The 16240-nt window shown below is 39.2% G+C and overlaps 4 protein-coding genes across 8 annotated transcripts; 1 reads left to right on the forward strand and 3 right to left on the reverse strand.

The window, feature by feature from the left end:
- The first annotated feature begins 2997 nt into the window (after positions 1–2997).
- On the forward strand, positions 2998–7647 carry LOC137737665 (zinc finger BED domain-containing protein DAYSLEEPER). Of its 5 annotated transcripts, XM_088686106.1 has the most exons (4): positions 3142–3305; positions 3597–3642; positions 4831–5160; positions 5208–7647. In XM_088686106.1, the coding sequence occupies exon 4, from the start codon at positions 5213–5215 to the stop codon at positions 7400–7402; it is 2190 nt and encodes a 729-aa protein (XP_088542232.1). In that variant the 5' UTR covers positions 3142–3305; positions 3597–3642; positions 4831–5160; positions 5208–5212; the 3' UTR covers positions 7403–7647. The 5 variants fall into 5 exon arrangements, with proteins under 5 accessions (XP_068333312.1, XP_088542231.1, XP_088542232.1 ...); XM_088686105.1 differs by lacking the exon at positions 3597–3642 and having other exon boundaries at positions 3046–3305; XM_088686103.1 differs by having other exon boundaries at positions 3169–3305; positions 4831–7647.
- Positions 7648–8218: 571 nt separating this feature from the next.
- On the reverse strand, positions 8219–8854 carry LOC137741712 (uncharacterized). Its single transcript, XM_068481456.1, has 2 exons — positions 8513–8854; positions 8219–8401 (listed from the first exon to the last, which is right to left on the reverse strand). The coding sequence occupies exons 1-2, from the start codon at positions 8852–8854 to the stop codon at positions 8219–8221; spliced, it is 525 nt and encodes a 174-aa protein (XP_068337557.1).
- Positions 8855–12981: 4127 nt separating this feature from the next.
- LOC148690876 (cyclic phosphodiesterase-like) lies at positions 12982–15404 on the reverse strand. Its single transcript, XM_088686980.1, has 3 exons — positions 13809–15404; positions 13630–13678; positions 12982–13541 (listed from the first exon to the last, which is right to left on the reverse strand). The coding sequence occupies exons 1-3, from the start codon at positions 14082–14084 to the stop codon at positions 13345–13347; spliced, it is 522 nt and encodes a 173-aa protein (XP_088543106.1). The 5' UTR covers positions 14085–15404; the 3' UTR covers positions 12982–13344.
- On the reverse strand, positions 14102–14863 carry LOC148690877 (uncharacterized). The gene has a single exon (XM_088685036.1). It carries the CDS (start codon positions 14861–14863, stop codon positions 14102–14104), a length of 762 nt encoding a protein of 253 aa, XP_088541162.1.
- Positions 15405–16240: the final 836 nt, after the last annotated feature.

Genomic DNA, 16240 nt, shown 5'->3' on the forward strand with positions numbered 1-16240 from the left:
ATAAAAAACCAAGAAAATGTATTGTGGACTGAACCAGAGGAAGAAGACGAAATCTAAAGTTAAGTTAAGAAAACGGAGAAAGTCAAGTGGGCAAATTAGGGATCGTATCATTAATCGTGTTGTTGCTGTTAGACATGACAGTCAAGATATTCATCTGGTTTAAAAAGTGTGTTTTCTTTTACTTTTCAGCAAACAAAAGGGAGCACATCTAGCTAGAAATTTTTACCGTGATACTAGTAACTTGAATCATATTTTGTAAATGATATGATGTGACGTTTAATGATTTAAACTCATTTTTACAATCACTGAATAAATAATTTAATCATTAACCGTCACATCATATGATGTACAAAATATGATCCAAACATATTATCTTCCTAACATTTTCTAAATTGTGAAGTGTTAGAGCTTTCAACTAGTTAGTTTAACCCTAACAATTACGATCCTAAGTCCTAACTTTGATTATTAAAATAAGTCTTCCATTGACTTCTCATACTAGCCAAAGCCTATTTAGGTCAATTAAGGATTAGCCCTACGCCGAACCCTAGCTAGATGCCTCAAGGGCTAAACACCTAACACACCACCATTTGATCACTTCTAAAGACTTTTGAATCCTAGGATCTGCACTTGGTGTTGTTTTTTGTTTGGGGGGGGGGGGGGGGGGGGTGGTGGATGTTATTGGGCCACAGACCAGGAGTTGCCAATGTCTAGATAGAGTCTAATTTTCACATATGGTTATTAAACTTCATCTTTACTTTGGTTTTTTGGGCTTACATTACAGAGTTTCTAATGAATGAATCCTACATTGATATGACAAGAGATCGTACATGAACTTATAAGTAAGTTGAACTACTTTTTATATCTTCAATTAGTTTTATTGTGGAACCTCAACTTGATTCATTGTATTAAAGGTTGTCTTGTGTGTGAAATCCAATGGTCGCATGTGGTCCATGTCACCATGTTTGTGTTGTTAAATTTGCTATAGGTGAGAGGGTATGTTGAGAATGAATCTGACATTGATGGAGGAAGGACCTTGCATGAGCTTATAAGTAAGTTGGACTATTCCCTATATTTTGCTAATTGGTTTTATGGACTGAAACCTTAACTTGCTTCAATTCGAACCCTGAACCCAAGCAACTCCGCCTTTTCTTTTCTTCCTCCAAGTTAACATCTCCATCTAAAGGTACAATTGGTTTTATGTGCTTGTTGTAGGAATCACTTCATGTACTTTTTTAGGATTCACTTGCATTTTACTAAGAATTGATTCCAAAAATATTTTCACTAAAAACACTTTCAACCATTTTAAAAATACTTTCAAATAAGTTCTAGTTTAGAAAAAAGAGGAACCAAAACGTTGAAGGAATCTTAGGGTTGTAAATTATTATTTTATGTTTTTTGTAAAGAGCCTAGGGTTGTCATCTAAGGGTAACTGCAACTTCTATAGCCGGTGAATTCATTGAAGGAACTCGCAAGGTATACAAATGAGACCTATGTCCGGCCGGTTGAGTGGCTGGGTTGGCTGACCCCCAATGTCTTATCCCCACGAGTCCCAATCCATTTTAATAGGATTCCTTAGTTATTCACAACCAAGCCCAGTCCATTATATTCAGTCACATTCAAAAGATACATTTAATGTTGTTTCAGTTCATTTACCTGCTTTGCGTTCCGAAGAGGATTCCTTCTTAATCTCTCTTTCTTTCTCTCCCTCTCTTATTGGAACGGTTACAATATTTTAAGCAAGGACGACATCTTGGATTGATATTTTTTAGAGGCAATATGACAAAAAACAAAGTGTGAGAGGAGAGGAGGAGGGAAGGAGATAAAAATAAGAGGAAGAGCATCCTACTCTTTTTGATTCATCCTCACATTTTATACGCCCGAAGTTTGTTTTCTCAAAAGTTGTTCTTGTTTGATGGCAGCCCTAACCCTAACCCTATCCCAACATGAAGACAAGACTCCAATTCCCTACGATCGAAAACAATGAACCGTAATGATGTTTTTGGGTTTTAGCAGCTCTAGGGTTTGAAGTACTCTATTTTATACATTCAACATTGAGAATCCGAACTTATTTATTTTCCTGCAATAAGTTCTTCTATCCTATTTTCTCTTTAATTTGTATACAAATGTCAAGTATTTTGAGGAAACTTTGAGCCATAATTTTCTTTTAGCAATATTGTTAATTCGTGCAAGTTCTTTGTTCTCTGTAAATGTAACGCAATCAAAAGTTGACAACTCTTGTTCCTATATATAGATGTGACCTTCAATTGACATATCTCTACCACATATAGTCTTTCATATTGTTATGAAATCTACCCAAGAGTGTCATTTCAACTTGGAATCCGAATTTGGTCTCCCACTTTCAACTAATGTCCAAACTAACATGGTGGGATGATATCCTTGATTCTCCTTTATTGTATATATATTCGATTTAAAGGTTAGAAAAAGTGGCGGATGAAATGCATAAGAAGAGAACATATAAGCGTGAAAGTTACCATTCTTATTTATCCTCCTGAGAAATCTACACAATTATTTGGTGACAGATAACACAACAAAAGACATGTATAGTTCTAGTTCTTCATTTTTCTAGCAGCGTGCCCATGAACCCTCTAACAACATGGATTGTAACATGGTCACCCAAATTGCATGCCCAAATGCCCACCCAAAAGGCCATGAGAGATTAAGAGAAACAAAACCCTTCCCCACAAACCCTAACCCAAAGGTTGGCTCAAAGACTCAGTCCTATCACACTCCACTGTTCAAAACCAAGCATCCCCCAAAATGGCAATGGAGTCATGGACACATCATTGGGCTACAGAATTTCACTCTCTAACCAAAAGAAGCCAAAAACTGAAAAAAAAAAAAAACAAAGAAAAATTTTACGTGTGGGCCCCCACCCAGGATAAATAGTCCAATATATTCTGTGGGCTGGCTGGCTGTATAGTTAAATTTTTGAAATACAAAGCAAAGGAGATAAAAGAAAATAAAAAAATAAAAAATAAAAAAATTATTGGACCATCTGAAAGTCCAAGTGCCCAAAAAAAAATTATACCCAAAAATAATTGCCCTATTTTTTCAATCTGACCCCCCAAACCAAAAATATCTTATCCCCTTAACCCTTAACGAGTCCCAAAGTCCTCTTTTAGGTCCAGTTAGCTTCTCGGGTTCCAAAAGCCCAATCTAGGTTTCCCTCTCTCTGTGGAAAAACCCTAGATCTCGCTACTGCCGGAGAGTCGAAGCTCGGCCCGTCGAGCTTCAATCTGCCTTGCCGATCGCCTCCTCTCGGCGCCTCCACCTAAACCCCTCTGGTAAATTTCCCAACTTTTCCCCCAATTCTTTTTTCTCTCTTTCTGCGCTTTCGAAAGGTTTCAGATTTCCGCCTTCTTAAGCTTATGTTTCTGAAAGGACCTTTGATTTTGTGTTTAATTCGGGTTGTTGCGTTGTGAATTCTGATTTTTACGTTTAATTTGGGTTTTTACGTTGTGAATTTTGAATCTGTAGCCTGATTATGCTGTAATTAATTTTAATTTTGTGGGTTTGAGTAAATTCCGCACCTTTTCTTTTCGTTCTTTAATTTTTGAGTTCGATCTGTTAAATAGGTGTGATTGCTGGGTTTTTCCGATCTGGGCTGCTGTTTCTAAAAACGTAAAGTCTAAAACTCGATCAGACGACGGAATATTGTAGATATCTGGGTTTGTTTTTGAAAATTTAGTGCTGGTTTTTAATTTTAGCCCGTTTCTGGGTTTGTTTTTATTCTCCGAGTTTACAATCCGGTGGACTTCAATAATTCCTGACCCATCTGGGATCCATTGTAGGTGAGAGCTCATCTTCTTGTTGGAAGATGAAAGATGGATATTTAATCCGATGGACTTTAATCCGAGGGACTGTATTAGAGGCTGGGCAGGTCAATCTGTTTGGGTTGACCTAAGTTCATGTTTTTGTATCGGCCCATATGGGTCTGGTTGGGCCCAGTTTTGTAGGAATATTAAGATGCTAGGATGTATTTATTTAAAATGTTTGAAGCGATTCCCACAAGAAATAAAAATAGAAAAAAGTAAAAAAAAAATCCCAACAAACAGTTGTGATTGAATAAGCTTGGCCTTGCGAGACGGGGTGCTTTATGTAGATATTAAATCTACATAACATGCATGCTTAGATATTAAATCTTGGATTATTGCTCATTATTTTTTCGCTTTTCATGTTTTGGTATGACAAGTTTTCGTTTTTCAGTTTCTTAGTTAGTTTAGTTTTGCCTAATGAGAATCGAATTTCTCCTTCCGGTCCAAAAATAAATTTATAATTGGTGCATTTCGCTAGTTTGTGTTTTTCATTGTTGGGATAGTAGGGTGTTTGGACCATGAAATTTGTTCCTGCCATGCACAAAACGTAGAAACTTCTTGACTTAATATTTAGCTGGTTCTGTATGATGGGATGCGTATGATATTATGACAGATTGTGGTCGTTACCATTACAGTGGTGAAGGGATGCATCAACGACATCATTAGACCTTTCTGTAAGTAAATACAATTGAAAGAATGAGATCCTTTTTTTTCTATCCTTCGTGGTACTTGACAGTTTGCTATATTGTATGTTTACTGTTCTGAAGTAGTCTCATAACGTTGAAATATGGGTTTGTTCCTCCGTTTATTCATTCCATGTTTCTCTGAATCCAAGAAACTGTAGTTATGTTGCTTCTGTTTATTTATATGATTTTTGGTTCATGCTCAGATTCTGTGGCGAAGTCTTTAACGATGTGTTCCATTATCACTATGCTCTTAGTTTCAGCATCTACTTTCCGTTTTCTTAAAGGCGGTGGCTGTTTGCTGAATGCAGGATTTTACTTCCCAAGGACAACATGGCAACCCCTACTGAAGAGACAATTGCCGCTCCTATTCAAGACAAAATGGCCTCCCCCATTGAAGAGCCAACGGGCTCCCTTGTTGAAGAGCCATGGTCCGCCCCTGTTGAAGAGCCGATATCTGCCCCAGCCGAAGAGCCGACATCCGCCCCAGCCAAAGAGATGATATCCGCCCCAGCTGAAGAGCTGATGGTGCCCCCCGCTGAAGAGCCGATGGCTGTGCACGCTGAAGAGCCGATGGCCGCCCCCGTTGAAGAGCCGATGGCTGCTCCCGTTGAAGAGCCGATGGCTGCTCCCGTTGAAGAGCCGATGGCTGCTCCCGTTGAAGAGCCGATGGCTGCCCCCGTTGAAGAGCCGATGGCTGCCCCTGTTGAAGAGCCGATGTCTACCCACTATGAAGAGGCTATGGCTGCCCACTTTGAAGATCCGATGACCAACCACTTTGAAGAGCCAATGACCGCTCCTATTAATCACAAGAGTGCCACCCCTGATGAAGACATGATGGAAACACCTGATGAAGAAAAGATGCTAATGCTGACCCCATTTGAAGATAAGACTGCAACTCCCTATGAAAACAATGAGGTGGAAAATACAGAAACACAGCCTAACAAGCGCAGGAAAAAGAAGTCAATTGTCTGGGAGTATTTCACCATAGAAAACGTGGGTCCTGGATGTAGGAGGGCATGCTGCAAGCAGTGCAAGCAAAGTTTTGCTTACAGTACGGGTTCAAAAGTAGCAGGTACCAGCCACCTCAAACGCCACATTGCGAAGGGGACCTGCCCAGCGCTTCTTCGTAACCAGAACAACAATCAGTCTTCCCCATATACCCCAGCTTCAAGGGGTGGCAGCTCTTCCAATCCACCAAAAAGGCGTTACCGGACTGCTAACACACCCCAAATTATATTTGATCCAGACCGTTGTCGCCATGAGATTGCAAGGATGATCATCATGCATGACTACCCCCTGCATATGGTTGAGCATCCTGGGTTTGTAGCTTTTGCACAGAATCTTAACCCACAGTTCAACATGGTGAGCTTCAATACTGTTCAAGGAGATTGTGTTGCAACTTACCTAACGGAAAAGCAAAGTGTCACCAAGTTTATTGAGGGCATACCTGGACGTGTCTGCCTTACTTTGGACATGTGGAGTTCCTCTCAGAGTGTGGGTTATGTGTTTATTACTGGGCACTTCATTGATGCTGACTGGAAGTTGCACAGGCGGCTGCTCAATGTAGTGATGGAACCATATCCGGACTCTGATTCTGCGCTTAGTCATGCTGTTGCTGTTTGCCTTCATGATTGGAGTTTGGAAAACAAGTTATTTTCAGTCACTTACGATGAGCCACTGAGCGAGACTGCTCTTGAAAATTTAAGGCCTCTTCTTTCAAACAAGAACCCACTTATCCTCAATGGTCAACTATTGGTTGGGCATTGCATGGCCCGTACTTTGAGCAGCATTGCAAAAGAAGTGTTAGCAGCAGGAAGTGATGTGGTAAAAAAAGTCCGGGATAGTGTAAAGTATGTGAAGACATCAGAGTCCCATGAAGAAAAGTTTCTGGAGCTTAAGAGTCAGCTCCAAGTCCCAAGTGAAAGGAGCCTATCAATTGACGACCAAACTAAATGGAACACAACATATCAAATGCTGGTGGCCTGTTCTGAATTAAGGGAAGTTTTTACTTGCTTGGATACATCTGATCCTGATTACAAACAAACCCCGTCAATGGAAGACTGGAAGCAAGTTGAGACTATCTGCACATATTTGAAACTTATCTTCGATGCGGCCAACATCCTTACCACTACGACTAACCCAACTGCAGTTACTTTCTTCCATGAAGTGTGGAGGATTCAGACTGATCTGACTAAGATGGTCGAAAGTGAGGATCCCTTCATTAGCAGCCTAACTAAGACAATGCAAGAAAGAATTGAAAAATACTGGAAGAATTGTAGCCTGGCTTTGGCAACAGCGGTAGTTATGGATCCCAGGTTCAAGATGAAGCTTGTTGAGTTCAGTTTCAACAAAATTTATGGCGAAGAAGCTCCAATAGATATCAAGGTTGTTGATGACGGAATTCATGAGCTCTTTCATGAATATCTGACACTGCCTTTGCCTCTCACACCAACTTATGCAGACGAAGGGAATAACAACATTAAGATAGAGGATTCCCAAGGCGGAGCTATCCTAACAGACAACGGACTCACAGACTTTGACATGTACATCATGGAGACTACCAGCCAACAGATGAAGTCGGAGCTGGATCAGTATTTGGATGAATCTCTGCTGCCCCGAGTTAATGATTTTGACGTGTTAGGCTGGTGGAAACTGAACAAGATGAAGTACCCGACTCTCTCAAAGATGGCTCGAGACATTTTGTCAATTCCGGTATCTACAGTTCCTTCCGACTCCGTCTTTGATACCACGGTCAAGGAGATGGATCAGTACAGGAGTTCCCTACGACCAGAGACGGTTGAAGCCCTCATATGTGCCAAGGACTGGATGCGGTATGGATCAGCAGACGCGTCCACAGCACTTGTCAGAATGGAATATTAGATGGTAGGTCTCTTCCACCGACACGCGGATGGATGGGAAGTTGGCCGCCGGGAAGATGTATGATGGTAGGTGTTTGTATCATTTAACCTAGTTTATTTCAACCAGTAGGAGTTTATCTTTTGTACTATTTTTAAGAGGTTGAGTGGTTGGACGTGAATATTTAGCCTTAATTTATGGTAGTCTTAAAATTTATGATGATTTAAATGGAGTTTGGGATATGGATGGGCATTATATATGCTTTGTTTACAGGAGACTAGCCTCTTCCAGTTTCGATTGCAGAGGGTTCAATTTTGCTCGGAAAATACTTGGTTCCTTACATGTAAGGCTGTTCTTCCTCGCACACAAATTGGATTTCGACGTGTGTGCAAAAACTTTATAATTTATAGATTTAATGGGATTTTGGTACGTCTCTCTTGGTCATTGGAAATTAAGGAAGAAGGACCCTTACATATAAGAAAAACTAAGCTGTGTATTTTTGGCTCATCGCCAAATTGGGGTTGTCAGCGTCACCACTTCATTATTTGTCGTCGTCGAGTAAGTAAGTTTGATATAGGGAAATGATTTATGAACTCTGTTTAATCGAACAAATTAAATGAGAATCGAGACACTGACACGAAGAGTGCAAACCAGGAATATTTACAATTAATTATAATTTGCAAGCTCAGCACCAGATCCCGCATTCAGAGAACTTTTCTAAGGGCATCTTCACGACTCATCATCTGGAATCTGGATGGATCCCAAGATGGGGATGTGAGGTTCGATCTCCGGCCCTCCATCACCTTCTCGATTCTATGGCAAACATCAGCCGGTGGAATATTAGGACAACCTCCTGCAGCTTTCCCTCTTCCCGTCTACCACCACCATCGCATCTTCATCTTTATCTGAGCAAGTATTCTCTATGTTCTCAAGCTTGTGGCTGCGTCCCATAACAGAAACTATGCTATTCACATAAACAACAACATAACCATTATCTTCTGCTTCAATGGGAATGTGCTTCAGCTTTTTGGTACAAAGATAAAAGAAAACTCATCGCCCCACAATGCCACAGGGTTAGACCCTAGCATCTGATCTGTACGCTCAATAGGCACCCTTAAAGTCATCATCCATCACCCACATTTCATAAGGTTCTGGATATCTGTTGTCATGAGGACTGTTCACAACACGGGCAAGAAAAGCAACTGATTCATTCCACACAGTAAGCTTCAAACAAAGGTGAAATACCTCACGACGTGTATCGAACGAAATGATCAATGTCCCATTCGCTTGGAATCGACTCCCAATTAGGTCAAATGGAAATAATTCCTTATCTTGCTCAATTGCCAGCCAATAACACATTCCCTTGGGGGACATCTGGAAATACTCTGGCCAAAACAAACTAGTTTCAGTTTCTAAAGAATCAGTGTTGATCTCTTTCCAAAAATCACCGACTAAGAAATCTCCAGCAGTTTTCATCTGTCTCTTGAAAATAAGTAGTAAAGGTCACAACTTTGTACTCATTACATTTGGGATCATAGCCAAATCCAGTATGAAAACCAGTTTCAATTATATAAATGCTGATGTTACATGCATCTTCTCACAACCTCAAATTTGGGTCGACTTAATTTTATAAAATGATAGACCAAGTGTGAGAGTTGCATTGTTCGAACCCACAACCTCAAATTTAGGTCAACTTAATATCATTCATTATTTGTTTGCGGGTCTCATATGTTATATGCATCTTCTCTGCCAGCCCCACTTTCTATTAAGAATTTAAGATTGTCTTATTACACGATTACACCCACCCTATACCATTAATATCAAAGATATTATTTAAAGTATATACTATCATAAGATTAGCCTAGGCCCTAGGATTTAAATCATTGATATCGGTTGCTTTAATCACAAGTATTATCCTATTATTCACAAGTGTTACACGTCTGGTTCATATGATCACATACTATAATAGCGTATCCATTCAATCGTGATGGAATATCATCTTAGGTTGGATGGATACGACCAAGTGTGAGACTTGTGTTATTCGACCCCACAACCTTACAGTTGGGCCGGCTCGATATCATTCATTATTTGTTTGTGAGCCTCATGTTATTTGATTTTAGCCGAAGTTCATTTTATTTTGTCACATCATGTTCACATGGCGAATATGGATTAGGCAAGATTTCATTTTAGCTTGAGTCATACTGTGAAGATACGTTATTCGAAAAAAGGTGGAATATTCACATTCTTTATGAAATAGATATGAATCATGTCCATTTTAGTGTATTGAGATATGAATACATTGTATCTCTATTTCTTATTTTACGTTTGGTGGAAGGTATATGTGCATCTTATCTGTCAATTCTGCTTTCTATTAAGAATTTAAGATTTGTCTTATTACACGGTTACATCGACCCTATACCATTAATATTAAAGATATCATTTAAAGTATACTACTATAAGATTAGCCTTGACCCTAGGGTTTAAATCATTAATATCAATTGCTTTAATCACATGTGTTGTTTCCCTCAATAGAAAGTTGGATAAAAAGCCTAAAACCATTGACTAGCATTTGCTTGATCACGTGTGTCGCTTCCCCTCAATAGATAGTTAGATAAAAGATCCAAAACCATAAGCATAAAAAGGCTTCAATTTAAAGCCATTGTCGACACAATACACATGCATGCAGTTTCTTTTGCCTATAAATTGAAAACTTGACGGTGATATGTAACAAGTTATATTCTGAATTGCAGACTTGTATTGATTTTTATTTATAGTGGGAGTAGGAATGTTAATTAAGTTTTTCACAATTTCGCATCTGTTTCGATCGTTTTATTTTAACCCCTCCACCACCTCGACGTCAACCTCCACCCCATAGGTACTATAAATACATGCAACTTCGTCTTCAAAACATCAGGTTGAATTAGAAATGGAGTCTAAGTTAGTGCAAGTCATAATTTTCTTCTTGTTTGTCACAGTTTCATCCGCTTACACAATTTCGCATTTGAATGTCGTTTTCGGTTTCTCCGAATGTGTCACACATATTGCATGTGGTAATGATCGGTTGTTGTTTGGATGGGATATTTTGCATGCGTGCGATATCCCTTGTGTGCACCCCTCTGCGTTATGGTCTTGGTAGTTATCATATTTTAGGTCAAATCGGATAAATGATCCTTGTGGTCATAAGGTATTTTGAAGATAGCCCCTGTATTAAAAAAACTCGAATTTAAACCCCTGTGGTGTACTCCATTAGCAAATTTAGTCCTAAAGCGATTTTTCAGTTAACTATATGTTAATACATAGGTAAAATTATACTTTGATGTGTGCACCTTCTTTTTCCTGCATCTACCCTACGCAACCCCCAAACTCACCTCGCACAAGAGAAAAAAGGAGAGACCATTTTCAGTTTTCCACAAAGCTACCACCGCAACCATGGCGGTCACTGTGTCTCCGGGGGCCAAACCCGATGCCTAGGCCCTCGCCGTCGAGAATTCATCTCCATCGGTGATACACCGCCAATGATTCATCTCCGCTGGTGATACAATGCCGGCGTCAACGATGACATTTCGTTCGAGTCCAGGCACAGCTCGCTCGACGACGTCATCTCCCTGCTGATGAAACAAAAATTAATCTGAAAAAAATACGTTTCGGTTTGGAGAAATTGAAAAGGGAAATTATGATGAAGGAATGAGAAGTGAAACCTGAATTTATTGTTGGTGATGGAGGTCGAGTTGGAGAATGCTGTTTTGAAACTCTTAGCCTGCAAACGGTGCAATGAATTTTGAAATTTAAATTCGAATTTATTAAACATTGCAATAAAATCTTAGAAACGTAAGCGTCAATTTGTTTCCTGAGAAAATCCTAACGGAAATGAGAAAAATCAACTATTACAATTTTCCATTGGCCCATGGAGACACGGTGGCCGCCATGGTTGCAGTGGTAGCTCTGTGGAAAACTGAAAATGGTCTCTCCTTTTTCTCTTGCGCGAAGTGAGTTTGGGGGTTGTGTAGGGGAGATGCAAGAAGAAGAAGGTGTACACGTCAAAATATAATTTTACCCATGTATTAACAGATAATTAACGAAAAAAAATCACTTTTGGACTAAATTTGCTAACGGAGTACACCACAGGGGTTTAAATCCGAATTTTTTTAGCACATGGCTATCTTTCGAATACCTTATGACCACATGGATCATTTATCCGATTTGGCCTATATTTTACTTGGTTATCAGGCACTATTAGTTTATAGTAATGTTCGGGTAATCACTTATCACCCCACTCTTTCTTATTTACCCACCATCACTTCTCTCTTCATTTCTCACCAAATCTCTCTTTCTCTCTCTCTCTCTCTCTCTTTCTCTCTCTCTCTCTCTCCACTCTCTCTTGTATTATGTGTATTGTATTTTGTAAGGTGTATATTCATCATAAAGAGAAGTACAAGAGACCTAACCAATATATATGTGTGAAGAGTAGGAACAAGACCTCTTATCCCTCATTGATTTACACCTAAAGCTAACAAACAAAGTAAAAATCAACAAGATACACATCCTTTGAATTAAGGGGAACGACAACAAGAGACTAACTATTGGTGATACCAATCCAGAAGATGGCAGAAAACAGCCACTCTACATGGTATATCAAAACATCACCCTAAGACTCGGTTAACAACTTGTACAGTGGATATATAACCTAACCCTAGTTGACATGCTTTTTCCAATTCATTTAGTAAGACAGAACTAAAACGTTGATTTGGGTTGATATCAACATTTGAACGAGGTGATGATGTAGCAGCACGAGGAGCTGTCTCCTTCTAAATTCATTGAGCTCTCTTAAGCCATATTTGAAGAACAAGAAGAAGCTCACAAAACTCTGAAGAAAATATACAGAGACAGGCCAGTTAGGGTCATTGCTCTGATACCATATTGTATTTTGTAAGTTGTAATTCATCATAAAGAGAAGTACAACAGACCTAACCAATATATATGTGTGAAGAGTAGGAACAATACCTCCTACCCCTCTTTGATTTATACCTAAAGCTAAGAAACAAAGTAAAAATCAACAAGATACTCATCCCTTGAATTAGGGGGAATGACAACAAGAGACTAACTATTGGTGATACCAATGCAGAAGATGGCAGAAAATAGCCACTCTACACGGTACATCAAAACATCACCCTAAGACTAGGTTAACAACTTGTACATGGATATACAACCTAACCCTAGTTGACATACTTCTTTCAATAATGTGTATAATGCTAGCAGAAAAAAATGGTAGTGGAGGTTGTCAAAGAAATATATTGGCGCTAATACTGCATGATCTTCATGTGGAGGTTGAGATAGGAGGACCTCAATTTTGGTAGATTTTTGATGCTGTTATCTTGTAAAATGTTAGACAACTTCATTCGCTTAATATTACCTAGTTAAACTCATTCTCTTTTCTCTTCATATATTGTTTCTAATCTTAATACCTCACCCAATCCATGAATTTGAGTTAAGGTTTCTTTCTTTCCTTTTTTTTTCAATTTTCTTCTCAACTGATGCATTTTTAAGGTTTATTTAATTATAGATCGACATAATTAGTATGTGAGTGGGCAGGAACCCGGATGTAATTCAAGTGAAAAAAAAATTCATTTCTTTTTAAACAAATTTCGTATAGGGCGCGATTACACAGAAGTGCCTAATCAATTGAGAAAGACAGTTAGACTTGTCAGAATGAAGGCACAAATAAGGCTCTATTGTGCTTTGCCTTAATAACACAAACAACTATATTGTGTCCTTCGACCAAAGGACATACTCATAAAGGACACGCATAGAATTATTGTTGTTGCACTGTTGCTGTTTGTCTATGAGCACATATGTTGGAGCTCTTTGGCCTCAAAGGGCACAAATAATTTAGTGCGTAGTGCCCGTATTTTTTGTAGTGCCAAGTGCTGCTAATGTGCTTTGCATACATATGCAACCAGAGAACTTGACTAACGACCGATTTCAGCAATCTTGGTCCAAGATTTCAGAGATCTGTCATCGTTGTCAATTTCATACAATGCAAAGTGAGTTATGGGGAAGGTTAAGCTAGTAATACTCTCGTCGAGAATATTAACAATTTCTCCAGCTTTTTTCCTTTCTTCTTCCGTCAACTTCCCACAGAGGAGACTCAAATACGGCATAGAACCTGCATCAAATATTGCAGACACGCAGATTACATATGTACAATCCCGTCAACACGAGAAGAAATTAAGTTACTGTAAACAACAACTTACTGTTGTAGAAGCCGAAATGGTAGCTCCATTGTTCGGCATTTTCAAATAACTAAGAAAAGGTGTAATGACTAGTGAGTCTAATCAAGCTCAAGAAACCAAAACGAGAAAGATGAAAAGGAAACAAAACAAAACATCAAGAAAATGAATATGTATTAACAAGGGATCGAGAAAATATATACCTTTCGATCCATTAAGAGTGAAACACACTGGTGATAATAATTCTTAGTAACCACCTGATCAACTCTAGCAAAGATGTCTTCCTCACGATTCATCACCTGGAGGCCCTCCATCACCTTCTTGATTCTATGGGAAACATCATCCGGTGGAATGGCCCAAACCGAATATGAGTACAACCTCCAACAGCTTTTTCTCTTCCCGTCTACCACCACCATCGCATCTTCATCTTTATCTGAGCAAGTATTCTCTATCCTCTTAAGCTTGTGGCTGCGTCCCATGACCGAAACTATGCTATTCACATAAACAACAATATTATCTTTATGTTCTGTTTCAATGGGAATATGCTTAAGCTTTTTGTACAAAGATTAAAGAAAACTACGTGTCCATCACTGTCAACCATAAGACACTCATCGCCCCACAACGCCACAGGTCTAGACCTACGTATCTGATCATCTGTGCCCTCAATAGTAAAGTGTTTTGTCCAAGCACCCTTAAAGTCATCATCCATCACCCACATTTCATAAGATTCAGGATATCGACGATCGTTCACAGCAAGGGCAAAAAAAGCAACTGATTCATTCCAAACAGTAAGCGTCAAATAAAGGTGATCCGACCGGACAAACTGTTGGAGCTCAGATGGTAAGGGTATACCGTGAAATACCTCACGACTTGTATCGACCGAAATGACCAATGTCCCATTCGCATGGAATCGATGCCCAACAATGGCAAATGGAAATAATTCCTTATCTTGCTCAATTCCCAGCCAATAACACATTCCCTTGAAGGACATCTGGAAATACTTAGGCCAAAACAAAGTAGTTTCGGTTTCTAAAGAATCTGTGTTGAGCTCTTCCCAAAAATCACAACCCATGGTGTATACTATTGCTTTGTGCAGACTAAGAAATCTCCAGCAGTCTTCATCTAGCTCTTGAAAATAAGTAGTAAAGGTCACAACTTTGTACTCATTAGACACGGGATCATAGCCAAATCCAGTATGAAAACCAGTTTCCATATGTTCTTGCCCATCGTGATCATCCGGCTGGTCCAAAGGCCACATTGGAAGGCATGGCTCATCGGGAATAGGATTGAATTCCCCAATTCCGGGATTGCATAAAACTAGGCTACTCTCACTAGATAGTAAAACGATGCCATTGCAGTGGCCTTGGCACCAAATGGTTGTTCCGGGACTCCGATCTTTTGAATAAAAGATTGAGGAATAATGATGTCCTGGACACCAACAAGAGAGCAGCTATTGCTATGCTCGTCATCAGTATTATCATCGTCTTTGCAAAACTCAAGAATTGATAATACTTCTGCAGTCTCCTCCTTCTTAGTGGTGCTGTTACACTTGGGGTTCTCCTCCTCCTCATGCTGCCGCTGCACTACTAATCGCGCCAAAAAGACGTGGAGAGTGGTGAGATTGTTGTTTGCGGAGTTGGAGAGGTGCTTTGACACGAAACCCGGATTGTTGATGAGAGCAAACCACCATTTAGAGACACATTTGAATCGCATCAAAGTTTTGGGAGGCAGAGTTAGCAGGATTTTCACCAACATATCTTGTCCCATTTTCATTTTGCTGCTGCAACACTACTCGCGCTCTCCCTTAAACGACAAATTATAAAACTTTTTAATTAAGATTTCTAAGAGGAAAAAAATCATATACAGTAAACCGATTAAGATTTTAGATCAGAACTTTGATTAATTTTTGGAAGCAAGGTTCAATTATACATGGCTTTCTATATATATATATATATATATAATCATCGTAGAAACTGATTTAGATTAGTAATTAAAAATTTAATTAATTGTTGCAGAAATTACCAGAGATGAAAGAGACCCCCGCAGGAGAAGGATTCGATGGAGGCCGTGCCGGCCGGCGTTTTGTTCTGCTTTATGACTGTGATTGGTGCAATGCAACTGGGAGGGATTTGTTTCAAGTTCAACTTCAATTTTATGGGCGTTTCTAATGCGAGGTTGCACGCAAAGTTTGCACCTTAGAAAACGCCTTAATTTTGTAAAATTATAGACAAGTGTGAGAGTTGCATTGTTCAAACCCAAAACCTCCAATCGTGATGGAACATCGTCTTAGGTTGGATGGATATGACCAAGTGTGAGACTTGTGTTATTCAACCCACAACCTTACAGTTGGGCTGGCTCGATATCATTCGTTATTTGTTTGTGGGCGTCAAGTTATTTGATTTTAGCTTAGGTTCATTTTATTTTGTCACGTCATGTCTACACGGCAAATATTAGATAGGACTTCATTTTAGCCCAAGTCATATTGTGAATATACGTTATTCGAAAAATGTGGAATATTTGCATTCTTTATGGAATAGATATGAATTATGTCCATTTTAGTGTATCAAGATATGAATACATTGTATCTCTATTTCTTTTTTTTGCATTTGGTGGAAGGTATATATGCATCTTATCT

The sequence above is a fragment of the Pyrus communis genome, chromosome 15 (genome assembly GCF_041283825.1).
Source record: "Pyrus communis isolate YQ-2024b chromosome 15, ASM4128382v1, whole genome shotgun sequence".
Lineage (NCBI taxonomy): Eukaryota > Viridiplantae > Streptophyta > Magnoliopsida > Rosales > Rosaceae > Pyrus > Pyrus communis.

What these genes read in the sequence shown, in the direction of transcription:
- LOC148690877 (XM_088685036.1), bottom strand. Translation starts at nt 14,863, where the DNA reads ATGTGGCCTTTGGACCAGCCGGATGATCACGATGGGCAAGAACATATG.
- LOC137737665 (XM_068477211.2), top strand. Translation starts at nt 4,853, where the DNA reads ATGGCAACCCCTACTGAAGAGACAATTGCCGCTCCTATTCAAGACAAA.
- LOC148690876 (XM_088686980.1), bottom strand. Translation starts at nt 14,084, where the DNA reads ATGGGACGCAGCCACAAGCTTAAGAGGATAGAGAATACTTGCTCAGAT. An exon ending in CACTCTTAATGGATCGAAAG is followed by an intron (nt 13,679 to 13,808) that starts GTATATATTTTC and finishes ACCTTTTCTTAG; the next exon opens with TTATTTGAAAATGCCGAACA. An exon ending in CCATTTCGGCTTCTACAACA is followed by an intron (nt 13,542 to 13,629) that starts GTAAGTTGTTGT and finishes TATTTGATGCAG; the next exon opens with GTTCTATGCCGTATTTGAGT.
- LOC137741712 (XM_068481456.1), bottom strand. Translation starts at nt 8,854, where the DNA reads ATGAAAACTGCTGGAGATTTCTTAGTCGGTGATTTTTGGAAAGAGATC. An exon ending in CAGAACCTTATGAAATGTGG is followed by an intron (nt 8,402 to 8,512) that starts GTGATGGATGAT and finishes TGTACCAAAAAG; the next exon opens with CTGAAGCACATTCCCATTGA.